Here is a 20,387-nt window from a genome sequence, read left to right as displayed (position 1 = left end):
CAAGTAAGAAGCAATTAAACTGTGAGCCAATAAGACTGGACCTTCATCGCCAACTCCCCCTCTCACTCATAGGAACACATTGTATTTTTTGTGCTAATTTTATACAGCTATTCCTCTCAAACTATTCGCTTGTGGGACTTTTATCACACTTTTTAAACATAACAAAATCAACCTTTCAAACAACATAATAATATAAAAAACAAGCAAATTAAACCGCCTTGAATGAAATATCTAGCGTGTTTATTTCTAGTTTTCGTAACATTAACTTTTGAAATGCTCCTTTGTCTTTGCACTTGTTTCACAATAGGGCTGTGCATGTTTCATGTACAACACATTCTTACAGACGTTAGTTAGCTCTCATAATGATGCCTCATTAATAGCTTTCTTTTAAACGGACTACGATGCAATCACAGCCTAATCAGAGGATCAGAGTAAAGAAGCCCACAAACCCCAATTAGAAGCACTAAACTCCGGTCCCTTACCCATTTGTAAATTATATCCAGTTATAACAAGTGATATTGATCTCATTAACTAGTTGCACCCTTATTCTTCCCCTGCCTCTCTTTTTATCTTCATACTCAATGGCTGTCCCTGTGAAGGGCTTGTCTTTGATGTGCCTGGGTATCCCAACAGGATCTGAAGCAGGGTTTGGAGGTGTGAAAACGCTCTTCTTTGTGAGTTCAGGCTCAGTTTGGAGGTGCTAGACTCTTGTGTGCTGCCTGCAGTACTACCTGCCTGCCCTGTGTTTACTGTTAGCAAGGCTTTTTAATGCAAATGCCTCTTTAGCCGAAACCAAAAAACAAAAAAGGAGCTATACAATACATGAGTAAAGCAAGCGGATTGGGGCTTCTTTAGACCAGCAGCCCCAGGCCTCCAGGGCTCCAGCTCAGACCCATGTTGAGGCAGCTATACAATACATGAGTAAAGCAAGCGGATTGGGGCTTCTTTAGACCAGCAGCCCCAGGCCTCCAGGGCTCCAGCTCAGACCCATGTTGAGGCAGCTATACAATACATGAGTATTCATAATACAACAAAGCACATTCTATTAATATATGTACAGTATAACCGTGATAAGGCAGCATCTTCATCAATATATAACCAACTCAACGTCGCCGCGTAAAACAGTGGAGAGTATTGAAATTCTCAATATATTCTGCAGTCACGCGTATTTAAATGTTACAGCACAACCTAGTGGTGTCATGTGGAAATAACAGTTCGTTTTTGTTGCTCATTATCAGAAAGGCAGAAGACGAGTTTAAACACTGTATATGTCAATCTGTCTAACTTGTCTGTAGTATGTAACATGTTATCTCGTATGAAGTGCTTTAAATTAAAAACAAACTCGCTATGCGCATAAGTGGATAACAGTTACCTTAATAAAAGCTATGGAGCTACATTTCATTATAGTAATATGAACGAATCAGTTCTTCTTGTATTGCATATCGACATTTTCATTTTGGATAAATATATAAATAGGTATTGCAACTATGCAAATTGAAGGAAGCCATGCATAATTACAATAACCCCTTTGCTTTTCAGTTATGAAATCGGCATGTGTGCGGCGTTGATGCTGCATGCTGCCACCTCTCTACAGCGCGAAATCAACTATACATTTACTCCCTCTCATCAACACGAAGCAGCGGCGACCGCCCTCTGTACAATAACCAAAGCACCGGCATAGGAGCAAACACGTATTCTGTGTGTTTCACTGGGATTTAATACACACGATTCACAATACACAAATCCAGTGGGCTGCTGGCAGGATATTCATCACGCATTGTGTGTAGAAATGGCAAAACTCAATACACAGCCGTCGTGGAACTGAAACGATCTGCGATTGTGGAATCAGCACGATGACACGCCATACTGTTCGCAGGTTAGTCTGTTTTCTACCTGAAGATAATGTACATCTCCAAAGAGGTTCTTTAACAGGCTACAGTCGTTAAATGTTAAAAAGAAAATAATACTTGCTTTTATACTGTATAAGGGTTATATGAATGAATAGAATGATCTGACAGTTGATTTGGAATGTATTCTCTCAAAACTGTTTTTTATTTTAAAAAAAAAATGTATAAATTAGGTCGTGTAGTCATAATAATGCTAATAATGCTAATAATAATAATAATAATAATAATAATAATAATAATAATGCCCTTTGCCTTGCATTGCATTAATTTGACTGCCCAGCAGAGGGAGACAGTTACTAACAGTGGTTTTAAGAATATTTATTGTATAAAGAGTGATAGAAACGCTAGCCTAATATCCAAAGTTCTCTTTCCGTACTGCTCCATTCCATGCTTTATTAATCCAATACTGTATGTAAAACTGTACTTGTTGTAAAACAGTAACAAGTATCCTGTACTGTTCAGCCAGTCTCTCCGCTCAGCACATTGTAGAAATGAAAACACAGTCCTGTGGTTATTGTGTGTGTGCGCTTCCTCTTATTCTGACCAATTTCAAAAGAAGGAGAGATGTTAAAAATACATTTCCTAGTTTTTAGTTTTATCGTGTGGCAGACTGTTTTCTTGTGTGTGGGACTGCCGTCTCCGCCACTGCCCGCGGCTTCTTCTTTCTGAGTAAGTGTGGTGATCGTGCGTACCCTCGTGATTCACCCTGACTGCAAGCAGCGCAGAGAACGCCCTAGTAAATCGAGTTGCGTTTTTAATTTGCACACAGTTGGCGTCACTTTTAATCGCGAGCTTCCTGTTGCTGCTCGTATGAGCCAAACTGCAAGCTGTGCTTTTTATCATGTGACAAATCCAGCCAGGTTACGGCCATTGCTGTCATGTAGTGGTGATGAGTGATGATTCATATTGTGGTATTGCTGAGAATTGACTATTGTAACTCTCTTCTTTCTAGACTGGGCTGGGATCAGGGGTCAGGGGGTTCTGTACCCTATCCCTAACCCTAACACAGGCCCCTCAGTGGATACATGTTGCATGCAAGTGAAATGATCCCTGCTGCCTGGTTTCATCATGCACTTTTACAATGGTCTGATGAGATGTGCCTGTGTTTGTTGCTGCAGATCCAAACTCAAAGGTTTATCAATTGGGTGCTCTCATTGTACACTGTTTTTATCACATCCAACAGAAGCATTACATTTGGATGACTTAGCAAGTGCGTCCATTCAAGCACCCAATTGTAAAAACATAATGATTACCACAGAACGCCTATGTTTCTAACATCAGTTTGTTAACCTAAGATTAATTATTTTACTATTGCGGAAGAGGTTCTGTGTCAGCACTTCAATCTGGACTAAAATATTACTGGGGTCCCGTCTTGAAGTCTTTTGAGAGTGTGCCTCAGAGGAGTAAAACTACAGCCCTCTCCGTTCCTCTGTTATCTGTGAAGCAGCACTGTGGCTACAAACTGTTGGATGGTCCGCGTGTGCTGCTCTAAAACATGCCCCACCTGGTATAAAGGTCTGGGGACTTTCACTGATTTTTACACAAGGAAATCCCCTTATTAACATAAAAAAGAATTCTTTGAATTCAGGTTCTCAGTTTATCATCAAGGGTTTTTTCCAACTTTGGTAGTTTCCTATGTTCATCCCTAATACCATCTGGTGCTGCATTTCAGCAGTAATACAGCTGTAGCCCGTCCATTATAGGGTTTCACTTCTGCTTGTTTTTCTAATTATTTTAATATAATGTTTCGTATGGTATTGATAATGCTTTTTGGAATCATCTCCTGTCAGTCTGGATGTTTTCCAGTTCGCAGATTGCTTTTATCTGTCTGCATTCATCAAATTGTGCAATTGTATTCTGTGTAAGCCCACTTTTATTTGTATGCTATTCATTTAAGATAATTTTCTCCATGTCCCATTAATAAGCTAACTTCAACGTCTGCCAGTGTCTCAGTGTGCTCAGAAACCCATGAACAGACAGAGCCCACGGCCTGCACGTTCTTCAAGAATTAGAGTGTGACAGTGAAATAGTGATAGCTCTGGATCCCACATCCTCTGTGCATTACACAGTTTCGTTAGCGCTTTTTTATTTTTGTATTTCATGTTTTGTAATCTTTATGCAAGTGATGGTTATGGTGTCATGCTGTACTTTTGGGTTTTAGAATAGAAGTCTTGTATGTTTGGCAGCAGCTGCAACACCTTGTTTATTTCTGGAATTTTTGTGAGTTTTTGATGCCTCTCATGGAAAGTTTTTTTCTTGCTTGACAGGAACAGGTTAAGTATCGCAGAGTTGAAAATAAGACTCCTATTGCATAGCAGTTTGATCCCGTGCTGCTTTTACTATGGGTTTAATCAGACATACCTGAGCTTGTTACCTAATCCAGCTGGTAGTAAAACCTGGAATGGGTGACACTGCTGTGCAGTAGGAGTCTTATTACCAGCCTTGCCCTGACACCACTTGTGTTGGTTCTCATAATACACTTGCAGTAAAAAAACAGAAAGTGTCACGACTTGAAAAGCATATCAGCTTTCACATGGAAGTCATTTTGATTGTCTACTTTCTTTATTTCATTTTTGTAAGAAATTTGAAAGCAGGGTTTTGTTTCCCAGCTGGTTTCGAAATCGGTACCTGTACCCAGGTGTTGATTACTGACGATAGCATCGTGTCTGAATGCAGCTCTTCCCTTAGGCTGCGCTCCCTAAATAACTCATCAAACAATGGTCACAAATAAACAACTCTCGCAGCAACAAGCGATTCCATTACATGCCCCAAAATGCTTATGAAACAAAGGGTTTTTTTTTGTACATCATGTTTTAAAAATAGATATTTCACGATTAAACATAGTATTTATTAAAGCAGAAAAATAATTGCTTTGCTACATTCCAAACTGATGCTATAGAAGCGTGCGGTTGAAGCAGCTTGTGTTCCTTTGTAGCTCCACTGTGCTTGTTAGATTGCCCACTGTGATAACTGACAGGAAGCATGCTGCTGAGTGTGGGTCACTTTGCTGTGTCTTGTGGACTGGCTGCTGCCTATAGATTGCTATGGGCACAGTTATCATGCTGTGCAGGGGCGCTCCCCAGCCAGTTTCTGCTTTGCCCATCAAAGTCATATCTCTTCCCCAGACAAACTTGGGAAGTTTCACTGACCATGTCAGTGCATAACATATGACTGCTATCGTTGGAGGAAATTTTTTTGACTCATAGTACAAAATGGGAACAGATGATAACAAGACGACATCTCACCCCCAGCATGGTGAAACCAGAAGCTGATACTTGGAAATAATAATAATAATAATAATAATAATAATAATAATAATAATAATAATAATAATAGAATAACAGCTGCTTATCACGTCTAGGGTGTTTTTGATGCTTTTCTGGTCGAGACTGGACATGTGATGAAAATAGTGGTTTACTATAAAACGTATTTCATGAATTCGTTTTTGTTCTATTTTTATATATATATTTTTCAATTCCTTATTTGGTTTAGTTTTTTGCCACATAGTACGAGATCATTCACAAAGTGGTAATCATTTATTAACCTGACCTTTCAAGTTTATTGAAAGCAATCCAAGGCTTTTGTCCAAAAAATCTTTGCTCAATTTGTTAGTCAAGGGTTGGCTTGCTTGGGCTGATCTCCTGGTCTATTTTTCAGTTTTTCTATTTTCAGCTGCTACACTTTGTGTGTGTGTTTAGGTTTGTCATGTGTTTGTTAAATTGGACAGGATTATGGAAAGCATGTCCTGAAAGGGGGACGAGCCCCAGCAGAGCGCTCAAGGTCTGAGTGTCCTCGTCCTCTCTCACCACATGTGGGATGGTGGAATGTGCTTTGCTGAGTCATAGGTCTGTTGTTCTTTCTTTTTTATTTTTGCACAATAGTGTTGTTTCTGTGTTTGGTTTTTACAGCTGTGTTGACGTGAGGTGACGTTTGATAGCATCAGTCGTTGAGCAAGCATCCTTTTGACACATACATTATTTATGATTTCCTGTGTTCTGTCAAAAAATGTAATTCATAGAATTTGTAACACAATTTGTCTGAATCTAAGACTCTCATAAGTTACAGCGTAGACTATATTAAATTATATTTATTCATTCAAACTTCATTATGGAGAATGACACTGTTAAAAAATGACACACAGCTTTTTTTATTTCCCTTTAAATTATATATTCTTTATTACCAAATAGTATAAAAAAAAATCACCATAACAACATCATATTATAAATAAATAAATACGTATTTGTATATAAATGGATACATCACATAAATAACATTAGAATAAAGAAGAAAATAATAGTAGTAGACAATTTCAAATGCAAATATAATATTTCCCCTGTTTTATATAGGAAATATCACACATCCTTCACAGCTCCCCACCTTTGAAACTGGCCAGGAACATACACATCAATTCCACTGCACAGATTATAAAGGGGAAACGAAGTGGTAATGTGGGTGATTAGTAGGGAGATTGTGTGAGTATCTAAGCATTGATGTATTGATTACTTGCCAACAAAACGAAATAAAGCTAGTCAATGATCAAAGTCACTTCGGTGTGATGCGCACATGTGACAACATTTTCAGTTGAGATGTTTTCAGTTTCTACTGAATTTTAAAGTATAGGGTACAGTACCCCCCCCCCCCCCAAAAAAAAAGACTGAAATGTGACTTTGCTCATTCTATTTAGGTTTGAGCTGTTCACACTTATTCTACAAAGCTTTCCTAAGATATATAGAATACAGGGCTTCTGCTTGTGTTCTAGCACTAGTATCTGTCTGCTGTGAAGAGGTACACACAATAACAATTGCAGAGAAAGAAGTAAGGCTTTATGCATAAGAGGTAGTGTTTCAGAGAGAGCTTTGTAAATAATCAAATATTATACTTTGTGAGTGAAAAATAAAATATAGGTATACATTGTTCACTCCTGTTTATATTGCTCTTGTATAAATATTCAAGTGAAGAAACTTGTTAACTCATTATCTGCCTAAACATATGTTACAAAAAAGACAACCAGAATGAGCTAGCTTTTTAAGTCTCAGTTTCAAATAAATTGAGTTTAGCCACCTTAGGACCACAGTCGATGTCTTGAGTATATTCAAAAGACGCCACTTTGTTACTCTTAAGTTCGACAGAAGTCCCTGGTTTCTGGTACTTTAATTTACCAATAACCACAGCAGCTGTTATAAGCAGAACGGCTACGATTAGTAAGCCTAGTAGGAATGTCGTTTCTGCTGCCGCCCCATGCGGACACTCTTGTGAATGGTCCCTTGTTAAAGCTACTGCAAGCGTGTAATTCTGCTGATAGAAACACACAGCGTCCTCCAGATCGTCGATGTCCACCTTAGATTCCTGCATGATCCTCAGCCAATCTAGAGTGCAACAACTGAAAGAGTTTCTGCTTAGCTGGATGGTCTGAAGACTTCTAGACCAGCAGGTGACCGCCGGCACATCTAGCCCGGTCAAGGAGTTGTTCCGAACATCGATCTCCACCAGTGGGGAGCATCTGATTTGCGGAGGTAGAGCGCCTAGGAGGTTGTTGGACAAGTCCAGCCTTCTTAACTCTTTCAGACAAGGCAGAGGTAAATCGGAGTTTATCATCAGGTTGCCACTGACGGACAGCTCCTGCAGTGTGGATGCCAGGCTGTCAAGAGCCTTAGCAGCTATCCTAAGGTGTGTATTACCAGCGAGGTCAAGAGAAACCAAAGGAGTTCCGTGAAACACGTGAGGGAACAGCACTGCAATGTTATTTTCATGCAGATCCAGGTGCTTCAGAGTTCCTAAACCAGAAAAGTCCACACAGTCACCATTATGGCTCACGTTTTGCAATGCAGGACCATTGCTTGCAAAAGCATGGGAGATTGCACAGGGTTGCAAGCTGTTTTTCCCTAGATTTACTCGTTCTATCTGGGGTAGGAGCTCAAAGAACCAAGGGGGCAGATAGTGGATTAGATTGCTGTGCAGATCCAGTGTCCTCATGGATGGGAGAAGAATGTGCTTCTGAAATAGTGGAGATGGTCGCTCAGGTGTCACTTGGGTTTCTGCAGCACTTTCTTCCAAAGTGAAGTTCTGAAGGCAGTTGTCGCTGAGGTTAAGGTGCTGAAGAGCAATCAGGTCGTGTAAAAAGTGAAACGGGAAGGACGTGAATAGATTGTTGCTTAAATCCAGGTGAACCAAGTTTGTAAATGTCGTGTTTGAATAAAGCTTGAAGACTGTTTTGCTGTTGGGAGTATCTAATCTTGTGATTTCTTGGTACAGAGTTCTTACTTCTGAAAATGCGGATCCAAGTGTAAGTGAACCCATTTCGTTGTTCTGTAAATACAGATATTGTAAAGCACTCCTTTTGGGGAGCAGGGGAAAGTAAAGCAGCCTGTTATAACTAAGGTCCAAAGTTTCAAGTAGATACACGTCTTCATTTTCACTCGTCACAAAGAACTCAATGGAGTTTCTGCTGAGGTTCAGGGTAAGCAGTTGTTTCAGTTGAAAATCGGAGATGCAGCGCAGTGAGTTGAAGGCCAGGTTTAACACCCGGAGTCTCTTCAGACCCTCAAAGGTTCCCTCGTCGATTTCCACAATGATGTTGTCTTCAAGGCTGATGCTCTCCAAGTTGGGGGATTGGTGGAATAATTCTGAAGAAAGTTTTGTCAGTTTGTTTCTGGCTAAGCCAAGGTGCTCCAGCGAGGACATGTTCTTCAGATACAGAGCGGCGGTATCGCTGTTCAGATTGTTCTGGGACAGCTCCAGCACTTTCAGGCTCTTCAGCGATTGCAAGGCTGCACTGTTTCTTTTCCTGTTCCTATCCAGGTTGTTTCCTGTAAGATTAAGACTTTGAAGCTGTACCAAGTTTCTCCCAGCGCTCCGGGTTAATAGATCTAACCGGTTGAAACTTAAATCCAGCTCCTGCAGTGATCTTAGTGTTGCTGTGGATTCCTCGTTGAGAGTTCGGATAAAGTTGTTGGACAGATCAAGTTTTTTAAGTCCGGATTCCAGGTAATTTGGAACAGATGAAAGATTGAGAGAGGAGCAAGACAGCTCCTGAAATCTGCGCTGTAAAAAACAACAAAAAAACAAAAACAATTGAAGCACATAACAAAGAGACTGCAGACAAGTTTAGTTTCCAACTGCCCAGTGCCCACGTCTCTACTGGAACATTCAATATCAGCTTTCTGTCACCTGCTTTGTGGTTTGTATTTCCATACACTGAAGGAAAAATAAAACCAAACATTACATTTTTTGCTAAGAATAAATCATACTGAAACTATGTTTAAATAAAAAAAATGTATAGCTTTTTTTTTTTTACGTCAAACACGAATAAAAAATTTACAATAGAATTATTTTGTGCCAGTTTCCACACTGATGATGAATAAACTAAACAAAGGAAACACATGACAAAGGGTCTGATGAATGTTTTAATAAATAAACACTGTATGTAAATGTCATACAGCTATATCTAATAACATCAATAATAATACAAGTAATAAAACAAAGAATATTTTTCATGTCATCAGAGCAGAGGTAAAATAAAACCCTGTTAAGCACCATCAGAACAGTGTAATACATTTTAAATGACCCTACCTTGTGACAGATGCTCTGGTTTGCATACTGTTCACTGCTGGAGCCGAATGTGGATGAAATGCAAGAGCAGTGCAGTAGCATAAGCCAGGTCAGGATCGAGGGAGTCATTCTATCTGGAGTGTTCTGTGGAAGAGCAACATGACTGTGGGTTCTGTAGCCCTGGAGCATGCTTATCCATTTATAGCACTGTTATTAAAAAAAAAAAAAAAACTTTCCACAGCGTAGGAGAAATGAGGAGGAAATGACCGCTGAGTGTTGTTAACTCTTCCAAAATTAGCCTGAACTTTCTGTGTGCTGTTTTCAGTATTCCATATCTGTCAGTGAACTGCCAAGGCAGACTGAGATTACACGTTGCATATAGAGCCTCCACCAGGTGGCGCTATGCACCACGGTAAAAACCCCATTGGAATCAAAGATGAGCAATTTTTCTTTTAGAGACCAACAACATTTTCTTACCTCTCTTTATAGCATTTACAGTCACTTATGATGGGTCTTATCATTTAGTTGACCAGACTTTATGTTCACTCTTTCTGTTGTGAAACTCCCTTTGCTGCACATAGGACTTCAAGTGTGACAGGTGGAACTCTAGTTCTTCAGCGCTGGAAAACTTAAAGCACTGGCTTTTACCCATTCAGAGTGATAAAACTATTTGGGTAACACTTTATAACAAGTGCCAGTACTTCAATGCAATTAGAAACGGGCTGTTGAATTCAAAGTGAATAATTAATAATAACTTTTTCCATGTCTACGTTACACAGCCAGGACTCGTATTTAATCGTAATACATTCATAATCTGCTCACCGTTTCAGAAGGCAGAAAACAATAGTCCCTGAATGTGCAATGGTGTGCCTGAAACATCACACTAATGCACCAGCTGCCCTCCTCCTGGGAAGGAAGAACTGCTGAACTCGTTCCAAAACCAACAAGGAGAGCAAACAGTGTGCAGGAACTCTTCAGAGCGGAATACACAAGGAGACAGAAATAGCCATCCCACCGCTTCAAACAAGCCCTGTCCAGGACATCCCCTCCTAGGATTTTATGCAAATAGTGGAAACTACCAAAGAAATGGAAGGAGTGTTGTGAAGCTGACCCCCTGGGGTGGGGCCACTAGTCTGGCCTGACGTGGTGGACACAACAAGCTGGGTAATAATCCCATAGTCGTGGCATTCAGGGTAACCACATTAATCATACCCGCCTGTTCATCATCTTAACCTATAGAGCATATACTCGGTTGCTAATGGCTTTAATGTCACTTGGGCAAAGGAGGGGGTGTTGAAATAACAGCTCCATTGTTAATCTGGTGTGTCAGTTTTTAGAAATCATTGTCCCAGGTATTAACAATAACAAGAGTATCTACTTAGAAAAGCAAATAAAGAAATAGATTTTATCTAATTGATACAATATTTAAAGATTTATTTTTTCTCCACATGTGGCCTATCTTGTATACGGTTCATTGATGCTGTATGTTCTTGTACCTTACATGAGCTGACATGATGATTGCTGTAGGACACCCTGAACATTGAAATATTAGTGATAAGATATCATGTGTTTGGGTTAGCCCTGCCGAAATGTTACAATGGAGTTCAAGGTTCATATTGCCACTGGCATTTGATGGCTCCCACATTAAGAGCTGTACAGATTTCATTTACACTTGCTGCTATACTACAGTCTTCACACCAGACGTCCGTTATATTTAGTCATTGAAATGCATTGGCCGCTGCACCAGTATGGAAGAAAATGTTTGGAAAATGACCTTCTTTGCATAGCTCGTCATTTTGATGTACCGTACTGTATAATGACAGAGAACAGTGGGCGTTAGCAGCTTCCTCCTCGAGTATCTGTGCTCTAATACTGAGAGTGAGCCCCAGGAAGAAGAAGCAACCAGGCCAAGACAGTTCATTAAGTGAATGAGGCAGGACACCTAGTGGTGGAAATCAGCATTGCAGCTCCAGATGTTCTGAACAGAGCCGTGCTCAAGAGCCAGACCAGTGAAACATTTGGCTGTTTAGTGAAAGAAGTCCAGTACTCCTTTGTGTATATGTTTATTACATTTTTAATTCAGCACGTGATTCAACGAGTGCAAGTGAAAAATAAATAAATAAAAATAAATGTTTACAAAGCATTTTCAATTTTCAAAGCACTGTTACAGAGAATGTTTTTAAACACTTTTTAAAATAACATTAACAGTCCTTAAAATGTTTTGACTGGGGTCCAGTGTCGCATTGTTTCCAAGCAGGCTGGTGTTTGAGTCTTCATACCTGTACAGATGCGGGTGTGAAGTGCACAGTGACAGGGAGGGAGCGTTCACATGGAATAATACAGCCACGGTCTGTAGTCCTGCCCGTGTCTAAACAGAGCAATGACGCGGGGCGTCAGCGAGACCACGGCTCTTTACACAATAGGAGCCGAAACAGACAACTTAAACAACCTGTCAACGTTGGCACTAGCGAAACCTTCAAGAAAGAAACAGCCCATGCTTTTGCTTTCTTTTTATTACATTGTTTTTTTTACCAGGATCAAGAAAAATAATGAGGTAGCTACCTCTTTTACAAGAGTAATCTGATGCCAGTATACTTAGAGTTTATACAAAAATCAGTAGGAAGGATACGTTTTATACAAATATATTAACAAGAAACCAACACATATTGCACTTTCAGTAATCATGTTAGAGTACATTCAGTTCAGGTTTATATCTGTTGATAAAAGTTTAATAAATTCATGCAGTATTTACCATTTATAACTTAGTAGCAATTTCTGTATTGAAAGGGTCTATATATAAATATAAAATAAAATATAAAACTAAAACAGACAGAGTCAGAGACAGAAGCTTTAACACCAAAGTATGAATACTATTACTGCACTGGCCAGCCAGTGTGTGGCAGGTCCCTAATCCAGAGTAATTTACAGGAGTTGTATAACGCCAAAAAATGTGGAGTCGGCATCCATGGAGATTTTAGCGTTCGGTCGGTCGGGGATTACCAACTCCAGCTCGTCCCCTTGGTCCAGTTTCACTACACCTGATGAAAAGAGAGAAAAGAATGAGAGAAATAACTGCATATATATACAGGGCTGCCCCGACGGTCTCTGATGGGACTGCTCCAGGGTTTGCAGTGCTGCTTGAATAGGAGCATGAGCCCGGGTCCAGTCATACCTGCAGTGTAGCAGGAGTTGGTGCTTCTTTCCTTTGGCATTTCCTGCACACAGAGAAGCAGGTTTGTGTATCTCTGCTCTGTCCCGACTACGTTGGATCTCCTCCTCTGGATAAGATAACCCATTATATCCTGAATCCCGGGATTCAGGAACAAAACCTGCAGGACATGACAAAACAGGGGAGCTCTTGCAAGCATTTGGTAAATTGCGCAGAATTCCCTGTACTTTTGAAGGATATTTCCAGTGTGAAGCAATTTCCAATGCCATGTATTCATGAGGCTGTACCACATCCAGACTATATAAGGAAAGCAAGGTTATAAAATCAGGGGTGCTTTCCGTATGTCGTTATAAAATCAGGGGTGCTTTCCGTATGTCGTTATAAAATCAGGGGCGCTTTCCGTATGCCGTTATAGAATCAGAGGTGCTTCCCGTATGCTGTTATAAAATCAGGGGTGCTTTCCGTATGTCGTTATAAAATCAGGGGTGCTTTCCGTATGTCGTTATAAAATCAGGGGTGCTTTCCGTATGTCGTTATAAAATCAGGGGCGCTTTCCGTATGCCGTTATAGAATCAGAGGTGCTTCCCGTATGCTGTTATAAAATCAGGGGTGCTTTCCGTATGTCGTTATAAAATCAGGGGCGCTTTCCGTATGCCGTTATAGAATCAGGGGTGCTTTCCGTATGCTGCCCGTTTAAATACTTGTCAGTGTGAAGAATAGATACAAGTATGACATGTTGGCATTGGAAGGCAAGTAAAAACACATTTCTCAAGAAGATACGGTTAGATTTAAAGAAATATATAGTCTTACCTGGCCATACACCATGTAATAACCATCTTCTTGTACAATCATTTTATTATCAGCTGTAGCCAGGCTTTCCCCCCTTTCAACCGTGACTGCCCAGGGAATGATGGTTATATCACCTTTATACAATGATAAATTGAAGCACAATTAGATGTTTTTTAATGCAGTCCATAAACAAACAAGACCATGCACATGTACTGTATGTACGTCTGTGTACATTTTAGAAATGGCCCTATATTCAACATGACCGTCCTATAACAAGTCTCTCATCATTTTGTAAAACTCACTGTACTGGATATGAAAGTGATACATATCACAGCATGTTTCTCAAAAAGAAATGTGCATCACTCGCAACACTGCAGAAGGTTAATGCAAGTACATTGTCTTTAGGATTTAAGAGGACTGCATAGGTTGATGATGCTGAAGGAACAGGGAATGGCGATGCTGAATCCAAGGTGAACTCACCTTTCTGAATTGGCTCTGCATCTTTTACAGCTTCCAGCTGCATGAACGACTGATGTTCTGGAAACAGAATAAAAGTGTTACCATCATTTGTTCTGTACTTTTCAAGTTATTCACCGTACAAGCTGCAAAAGGGACAAGCCTAGGTTTATAAAGGTGCATGATTCAGGGAAAGCCGATTTTGTTTTTTTGGCTGCACATCCATTCCCGATATATTTGTTAGTATGGAATAAACCTTGGTGCTTGGTTGTATGGCTGTTCAAGACTTGATATAAAACAACAACAGAACATGCAGGTTACTCACTTGTGGAACCTTTCGCTTCTCTCCTCGTTCTTATCAGGGAGTTCAGTGTCTGATATTGCTGTATCTTTTCAAAACTGCTTGAGCTGCTTGGCACCAATTTCTGAAGAAAAACAAAAAGGCTTGAAGAGGTTTCAGTTACCAGATGGTGCTTGCTAATGAACACAACTCTGCCTGTGACCACAGGCTGCTGCACTTCACCACACCAATGACGGGAGCGCGCTCTAAACGGCCCTATCAATCTGCAGCTTTGCTAACTTGCTTATCAGTTGCTGTTAACTGGGGGAGTATAAATCATTCCTGTCGGCGAGCTGACCCTGAGTATTTCATCCACTCTCCACAGATTAATGGTAGCAGTCTATAGATTATAACCCTGCCATGGAGCTGTGTAGTTTACTATGGCTCGGGGCGAAACGTTTCCGATCTCATTAAATCAATCACTGTACTGTAATGTCGACTCACACTCATTTGATTAATTATTCAATACACTGCACTCAGTTTCGACCTGCAATGCGCCCGGACTCCTTAATTAACTGAGGCAGTGCTTCCAAACTGTTTGCACTCCCCTCAATCACAGAAGAGCTCTGAAGGCCTGATTAACTCTTAACCCTAAACTATGCCTTACCGGTTTTATTTGAAGTTAAACCTTGTCTAGTGCATAAATGGCGCATGTTGTGTAAAACGTTTTCTCAGTTCATTTTTGGCATTCACATTTTAATAGCTGCACTTACCGGTTCCCTTGCATGCACTGTTGGGTTCTGCTCTGTTGCAGGCTCGTGGTTTAGGTACATATGAATTTCCTTGTTGAGTTTCTGCAGCTCTTCTCTTAACGTGCTAACCTGGTGCAGTAAGAAAACACTGCAAGACAAAGCCATGAGAACGATCATTGACAAACTAGACTGGGAGAGGACCAGCCTCTTGGAAATGGACTTCTTTTCCAAATGGGAGCCGAACATTCTTGCCTCCTTCTAGCTTACATTACAGTATTCGCAGTCATCGCAGTGACACAGCTAATGAAGCGATTGCATCACAGGAAACACGCATGACGAGTGTTCTCTTTTAAAAATAGACAGGCTCTGGGAACTTGCCCGTTTTGGTTTAGTGTGCTGTGGTAGCAGCTTCAATTGCCGATGAAAAAAAATACAAAACAGCTTTTAATATTAGATACTTGCGAACCATTGCACATGTCCTATACTTACAGCAGACTTTGAATTGCTTTAGGCATAAGAAATGTGTATTGATGTATTTTAAAAACTTCAAATGTACAATTCTGTCTCCCGATTAATTCAGTTGGGCTCCTTCATGTTTTTTTAAAAAGTGGTTTATATGCACCATGAACACCTTTTTATAGCAAGTGATTGGAATACTAACATGAAATAAACTGAGGTGTTGGAAGATTAAAGATTTAAAATGCCTAATTCACAAGCCCTTGACCCTTTATGCAAACTGAATTGTATTTTTTTTAATTCCTGAAAAGTTTCTAGACTGTTGTTGTCCTCTTTGCCTAGTAGTTTCATTGAGACCAGTTGACAACATTGAAACTATCTAGTTCATTGAAATCATGACAGTAAAAATGCATTCTTGCATTACACACCATTAAATAAATCTTTAACTAGAGAATTTCAAATGGTTGAAAAATAAATAAAGAAATCTGAATTTCTATTGATCTGTTGAAACAATGCTGATGAGACAAAGATACTAAATTAGTATGCACATTATAATTGTATTGATGCTATTCAGCAGCTGTACTGTGCAAACAAAACCAATAAGACCCACATTGTATTTATTTGGAAACAAAAGCTTTATTGTATGGTTTGAGAAATAAAGACCATTTACAAAGACGCACATTCTATTTTATTATTTACATATATACAAGACAGTATACAAAATGTACAGTATATCTGATCAACGAAGAGATCAAAACAAAACGATTAGATCACCATTAATTTACTACACATAATCCTTGTCTTGTTTTATGGTTTGGTCTCAAATTTAAAACTGCAGTATTCCAGTGTTTTATCCATAACTTTAAGAACTTTATCAGAAATTATCGAAACACCAGCGGAAACATTTGTCTGCTTTAGCGGTTGATTTGGTTAACCTACACCTTGCCAGGATAAGCCAGCCACTGCTGGGTTTTATTACAGCACTGGTGAATCCGAGCTCGTCGGGATGAACCACATGGGATTGTACTGGAGCGTTCAACAACTCCGGGGAATCCTCCTGGATTGCATTTCCCACCCTTTTTAGTTGTAATCCCGGGATAACCGCGGATAGGTGCTTGGGATAAACTTTCATTCCTGTATATGGGTTTTGGGGTTGATATCATATTCATGTAAATACTGGTCCAGCAGTGAATGAGAACACCACCTTTGTTTAGAAACAGAAACCAGAATACTGCATTTTCAACATGCCCTTTGGGCTTGCGGTGCAAGGTCTGTGATACTACACTTCATGTCATTTTGCCACTATTTACGATACGTGAAGGGTTTTATAAATACCCACGTAATGACCAAGAAAGGCACCGTATTGTCTGTATTTCTCTCAATCTAACGATTTCCCTTTTTTTTTTGTTGCTGCAGTCGGTTAGGGAGTGTGGTTAGAGCAGCATGGAAGTGGATCAAACTCTCCACTGGAGCAAAGTCAGGAGACTAGCTGTGGAAGTAGCAGACTCTTCACTGATCTTTATTGGGCATAAACTAATCTATTGGAAAATGTTGCCATTTATATGAATCAATTAATATCATTTATAACATTATGGCTAGGGAAGAGTAAAGTGGTCTTTTTTAATGACCTGTAAAGTTGTTCCCTCTATTCTGACCACAGAAGGTTATGAGTGAGACGATCTTGATAGAAAGCTGCTTATATATGGTCTTTATCCTGTATCTAATGGACATCTGGATACAGAGAGAAATCAGGAGGAGGGGGCTTTGCAGCAATTCAGTGTGCATATATTTGTAATTCAACTTCATATATATCTAAGACAGCTGAAAACACTAGACTGATTAGGTTTGGTATATTGACTACAGCGCACTAATGCTCTTTTTAAGGGACATTTTAAACAGAGCAATTACAGTAATCTCTAGATACAAATCCCATTAGAATACAAGGTGGACATGGCCACACTATTCAGTCCGAGTTTATTTTTCTTTATATGGAAGATCTCGAATTGTTATAAACATATTAAATCTCTTACTATTATGAAAGCTATTTATTTAAAATCAGGACAGGCCTTGTGAAATAGAGTGAGACTCTAGTAATAACATACATTTTAATCAAAGGTGAGGGTGGTGCCTTCCCCATAGCATGAACGCCTGCAGGACAAAACAACTTAGCCTATTAGCCTGCGTGATGGAAAAGCCCTTGAGTTTAGTTTAGTTTTGCTTGCTAGTGTGTTTACACTGTGTTCCGATGGCTTCCAGCTGCCACCCTTTCCAGCACAGCGAGGAGCCATGCAGGGAACAGGGATCCTGCGCTGGATCAGCCTCTCTGAACGAACAGAGCCACGAGCAGAGTTACCTCGAATGAACCCAGCAAGACACCATCACTCTTCCAGAGGCAAATTACTGCAAATTGCAAATGAATAAAAAAAAAATAACAAAAAAAGATTTTAAACTCCTTCAAACCAGACAATGATTTCTTAATACCTTAACAAGTAGTTCTGTTGGGTTCAGTTTTTTTTTTAAGCACGTTAACAGTGTGGCGATCCGGTTCTTTAAGACAAAGGTTAGGCAGGATTGATGAGTGTCTTTCCTAGGACGGATGCCCCAGGGCCAGACGTTCCTCCCAAATTCATTATGGAGATGTTCCTTTGGGTCATCACACCCATGAATCTGTTCTGTATCTTCAGTGCACTCCAGAAGAGCCCACAGCAGTGGCCTCTGTGTCTGTCAGCAACTACACTGCTTCAAGGCTGGCCCTCCCCGTGTACGTTTTAGGCACACCCAGGAATTTATTACAAGACCTCTTATTTAAAAAGGGGGAGGGAGGTGGGCTCACATCTGCCTAAGGGTCACTAACAAGGGACCAGCCTTTGAGATAAACACACTGTAGGGGGCTCCTTATTTAGATAGCAAGATACTTGGCGCTTAAGTCTCAAAGGTATTTTAAGCTGCTCAGTAAAACGACAGCATTCGAGAACAGAACTTTACTGCTTGTCAGTCTGGGACAATCTGAGGTGGCAAGGTTTGCACAGGAAGGTACTGACTTTAAAAAACAAAATGACTCTTCTTGTATAGTTAGTGGTGATTTCTTAGACAGCATTACCATACAATGCCTACTTGATCCACTGAAGGGGATACTGAATCTCTGCAGGACTTTCATAAATACAGTCAAAAATATATATATATATTTACAGATAACACGCAGTAGTTATATATATTTTCTCACATGTATGTGGTAAGGTGGTGGGTTATCTAAACATTAAAGTGATGACGGCTCCACTATTAAACATGAAAACATAAATAAGCTTAAAAAGACAAATAGGAATCTGCAGGTTCTGCTGCTTGAGCTCTTGGGGTATCCAGTGTGTGGATTGCAGCTGGGCTGTTTTCCTGGACAGCAGCGATATACTGCATCAACACATGGCTCAATATCTTCATAGAGATTCTGAACCATCCCATTGGGTTTCAGTCCCTTTCAATGTTCTATTTCCAGCTCTTGTACTTGAGTGCGCACTAGACAGATGTCCTATTATGACACAGATCACAAGACTTGGTATATAAAATATGTAAAATGGTTATAATGAAAATAAACAGTTGCCTTATTTCCCCACAGTGAGTGCGGCGTAATGCAATCTCATCTCATGCAAGTCCTGAGGTCAGAGCTGGTCCTGAAAAGGCAACGCTTCTTTAGCAACAAGGTCCTCCAGCAGGACAAAGCAAGGACCAGAACAGTGTCTCTGCTGGTGAGTGCATTGCTCATTCCCTTTACTGCTACACTCTACATTAGCAAGGTCCTTTTTTATATCTGTGATAACTGAGGGAGCGATAGGACTCCACCGCTGTTACATGCAAGTAGTTAGATTCCAGAACGTACAGCCTCCAGAGGAGAACTCTGCTCCTTCATATACATTAGCAGGGTCTACGGTATTGAGGACTCTGCATTTGAGCATTTCACAAGCTGATGATCGCTTGGGCTCCTTCGTCCTCTGAGTGCGAGTGAGAGGCAGGGATTAGGGACAGGGACGCAGACAGACATCAAGGCTGGGTATCCAATATATCTGTGATGCGTTTTGTTTTTTGTTTTTAAGATGACGGAGCCTCCCCGAGCCGGATCGCCCCGAAGAACGTTGTGTGCTTGCTCATGTTGATGGAGATGTCTGCGTGGACCATTTTAATGGCGATTCTCTGCCTCGCCCTCAGCAGGCAGACCCCAGCGGTGTAGCAGGTGTTGAAGTTGGTCTTGCCGGTCTCAATGCTCCGCGTGCACTGCAGGAAGGGGGTCTCATCAACCACGACCTCATAGCTGGCAAAATCTGTGAAGTTGATGTAGTATACCTGGCACCAAACCACCAGAGAGAGAGAGAGAGAGAGAGAGAGAGAGAGAGAGAGAGAGGAGAGAGAGGAGAGAGAGAGAGAGAGGAGAGAGAGAGAGAGAATTAAAAAGAATATACATGACCAATCACAGAAATCATGCAGTTTTGGCTACCAATATTTGTAACCCATGGCAAAAGCATTCTAGGCAAATTAAAGCTATCATTTTTTTATATAATGTGCGGCAGGTACAAGTGAACATGCACGGTACTTATTTTACTGTCAGTATTAAATTATTGTAAGTACAAATCTACATGAGGAAGACGCAGCACTGGACATTGCCTGTTGCTGTGCAATATGTAGCATGTAGTGTCCCCTTTCAGTATGGTAGCTGAATATTGACACAACTGGGCTAGAATGGATAAGAATTAATACTGGAGAATATCCTAATAAGTATTGTGAAGGTCAGTTTTATTTTTTGTTTGTTTTAGTTTTGTCCCGTTTAAAAGCGTTCAAATCAACACCGCTACATTTCAACATTGATAATCCCACTGCTGAAGACATCACCATCTGTGGGATGAGTCAGTGCTGTGGAACGAATGCTGCTCGGAAACAAAGGGAACGCGAGTTCATCTTCAAACTCGGAACTTTGGAACCTCTTGGAATGAACATTCTATTCTGACATTTTCATGACGTCCTTTCTACACAGCTGAAATTATATA

General features: G+C 40.3%; 3 protein-coding genes across 7 annotated transcripts in view; all 3 read right to left on the bottom strand.

The window, feature by feature from the left end:
* Window positions 1–6,063: 6,063 nt before the first annotated feature.
* LOC117412209 (transforming growth factor beta activator LRRC32-like) lies at window positions 6,064–9,644 on the bottom strand. The gene is made up of 2 exons (XM_034020353.3): window positions 9,477–9,644; window positions 6,064–8,948 (listed from the first exon to the last, which is right to left on the bottom strand). Exons 1-2 carry the CDS (start codon window positions 9,642–9,644, stop codon window positions 6,933–6,935), a joined length of 2,184 nt encoding a protein of 727 aa, XP_033876244.2. The 3' UTR covers window positions 6,064–6,932.
* A 2,306-nt stretch (window positions 9,645–11,950) lies between these two features.
* On the bottom strand, window positions 11,951–15,187 carry LOC117412211 (tumor necrosis factor ligand superfamily member 13B-like). Of its 2 annotated transcripts, XM_034020359.3 has the most exons (6): window positions 14,923–15,187; window positions 14,195–14,294; window positions 13,894–13,950; window positions 13,435–13,547; window positions 12,628–12,784; window positions 11,951–12,493 (listed from the first exon to the last, which is right to left on the bottom strand). In XM_034020359.3, the coding sequence occupies exons 1-6, from the start codon at window positions 15,145–15,147 to the stop codon at window positions 12,378–12,380; spliced, it is 768 nt and encodes a 255-aa protein (XP_033876250.1). In that variant the 5' UTR covers window positions 15,148–15,187; the 3' UTR covers window positions 11,951–12,377. The 2 variants fall into 2 exon arrangements, with proteins under 2 accessions (XP_033876250.1, XP_058845518.1); XM_058989535.1 differs by having other exon boundaries at window positions 11,951–12,784.
* A 1,695-nt stretch (window positions 15,188–16,882) lies between these two features.
* LOC117412210 (ectodysplasin-A-like) overlaps window positions 16,883–20,387 on the bottom strand; it is a 51,229-nt gene continuing 47,724 nt past the window's right edge. For all 4 annotated transcript variants that reach the window (XM_058989533.1, XM_058989534.1, XM_058989531.1 and 1 more), the window contains exon 8: window positions 16,883–19,689. In XM_058989533.1, coding sequence (XP_058845516.1) covers window positions 19,438–19,689 — 252 coding nt within the window. In that variant the 3' untranslated portion in view covers window positions 16,883–19,437. The remainder of the gene's footprint in view (window positions 19,690–20,387) is intronic.

This window comes from Acipenser ruthenus, chromosome 16 (genome assembly GCF_902713425.1).
Source record: "Acipenser ruthenus chromosome 16, fAciRut3.2 maternal haplotype, whole genome shotgun sequence".
NCBI classification, from domain to species: domain Eukaryota; kingdom Metazoa; phylum Chordata; class Actinopteri; order Acipenseriformes; family Acipenseridae; genus Acipenser; species Acipenser ruthenus.
The sequence above is the reverse complement of the archived record's forward strand: the minus strand, read 5'-3'. Positions and strand labels throughout refer to the sequence as shown.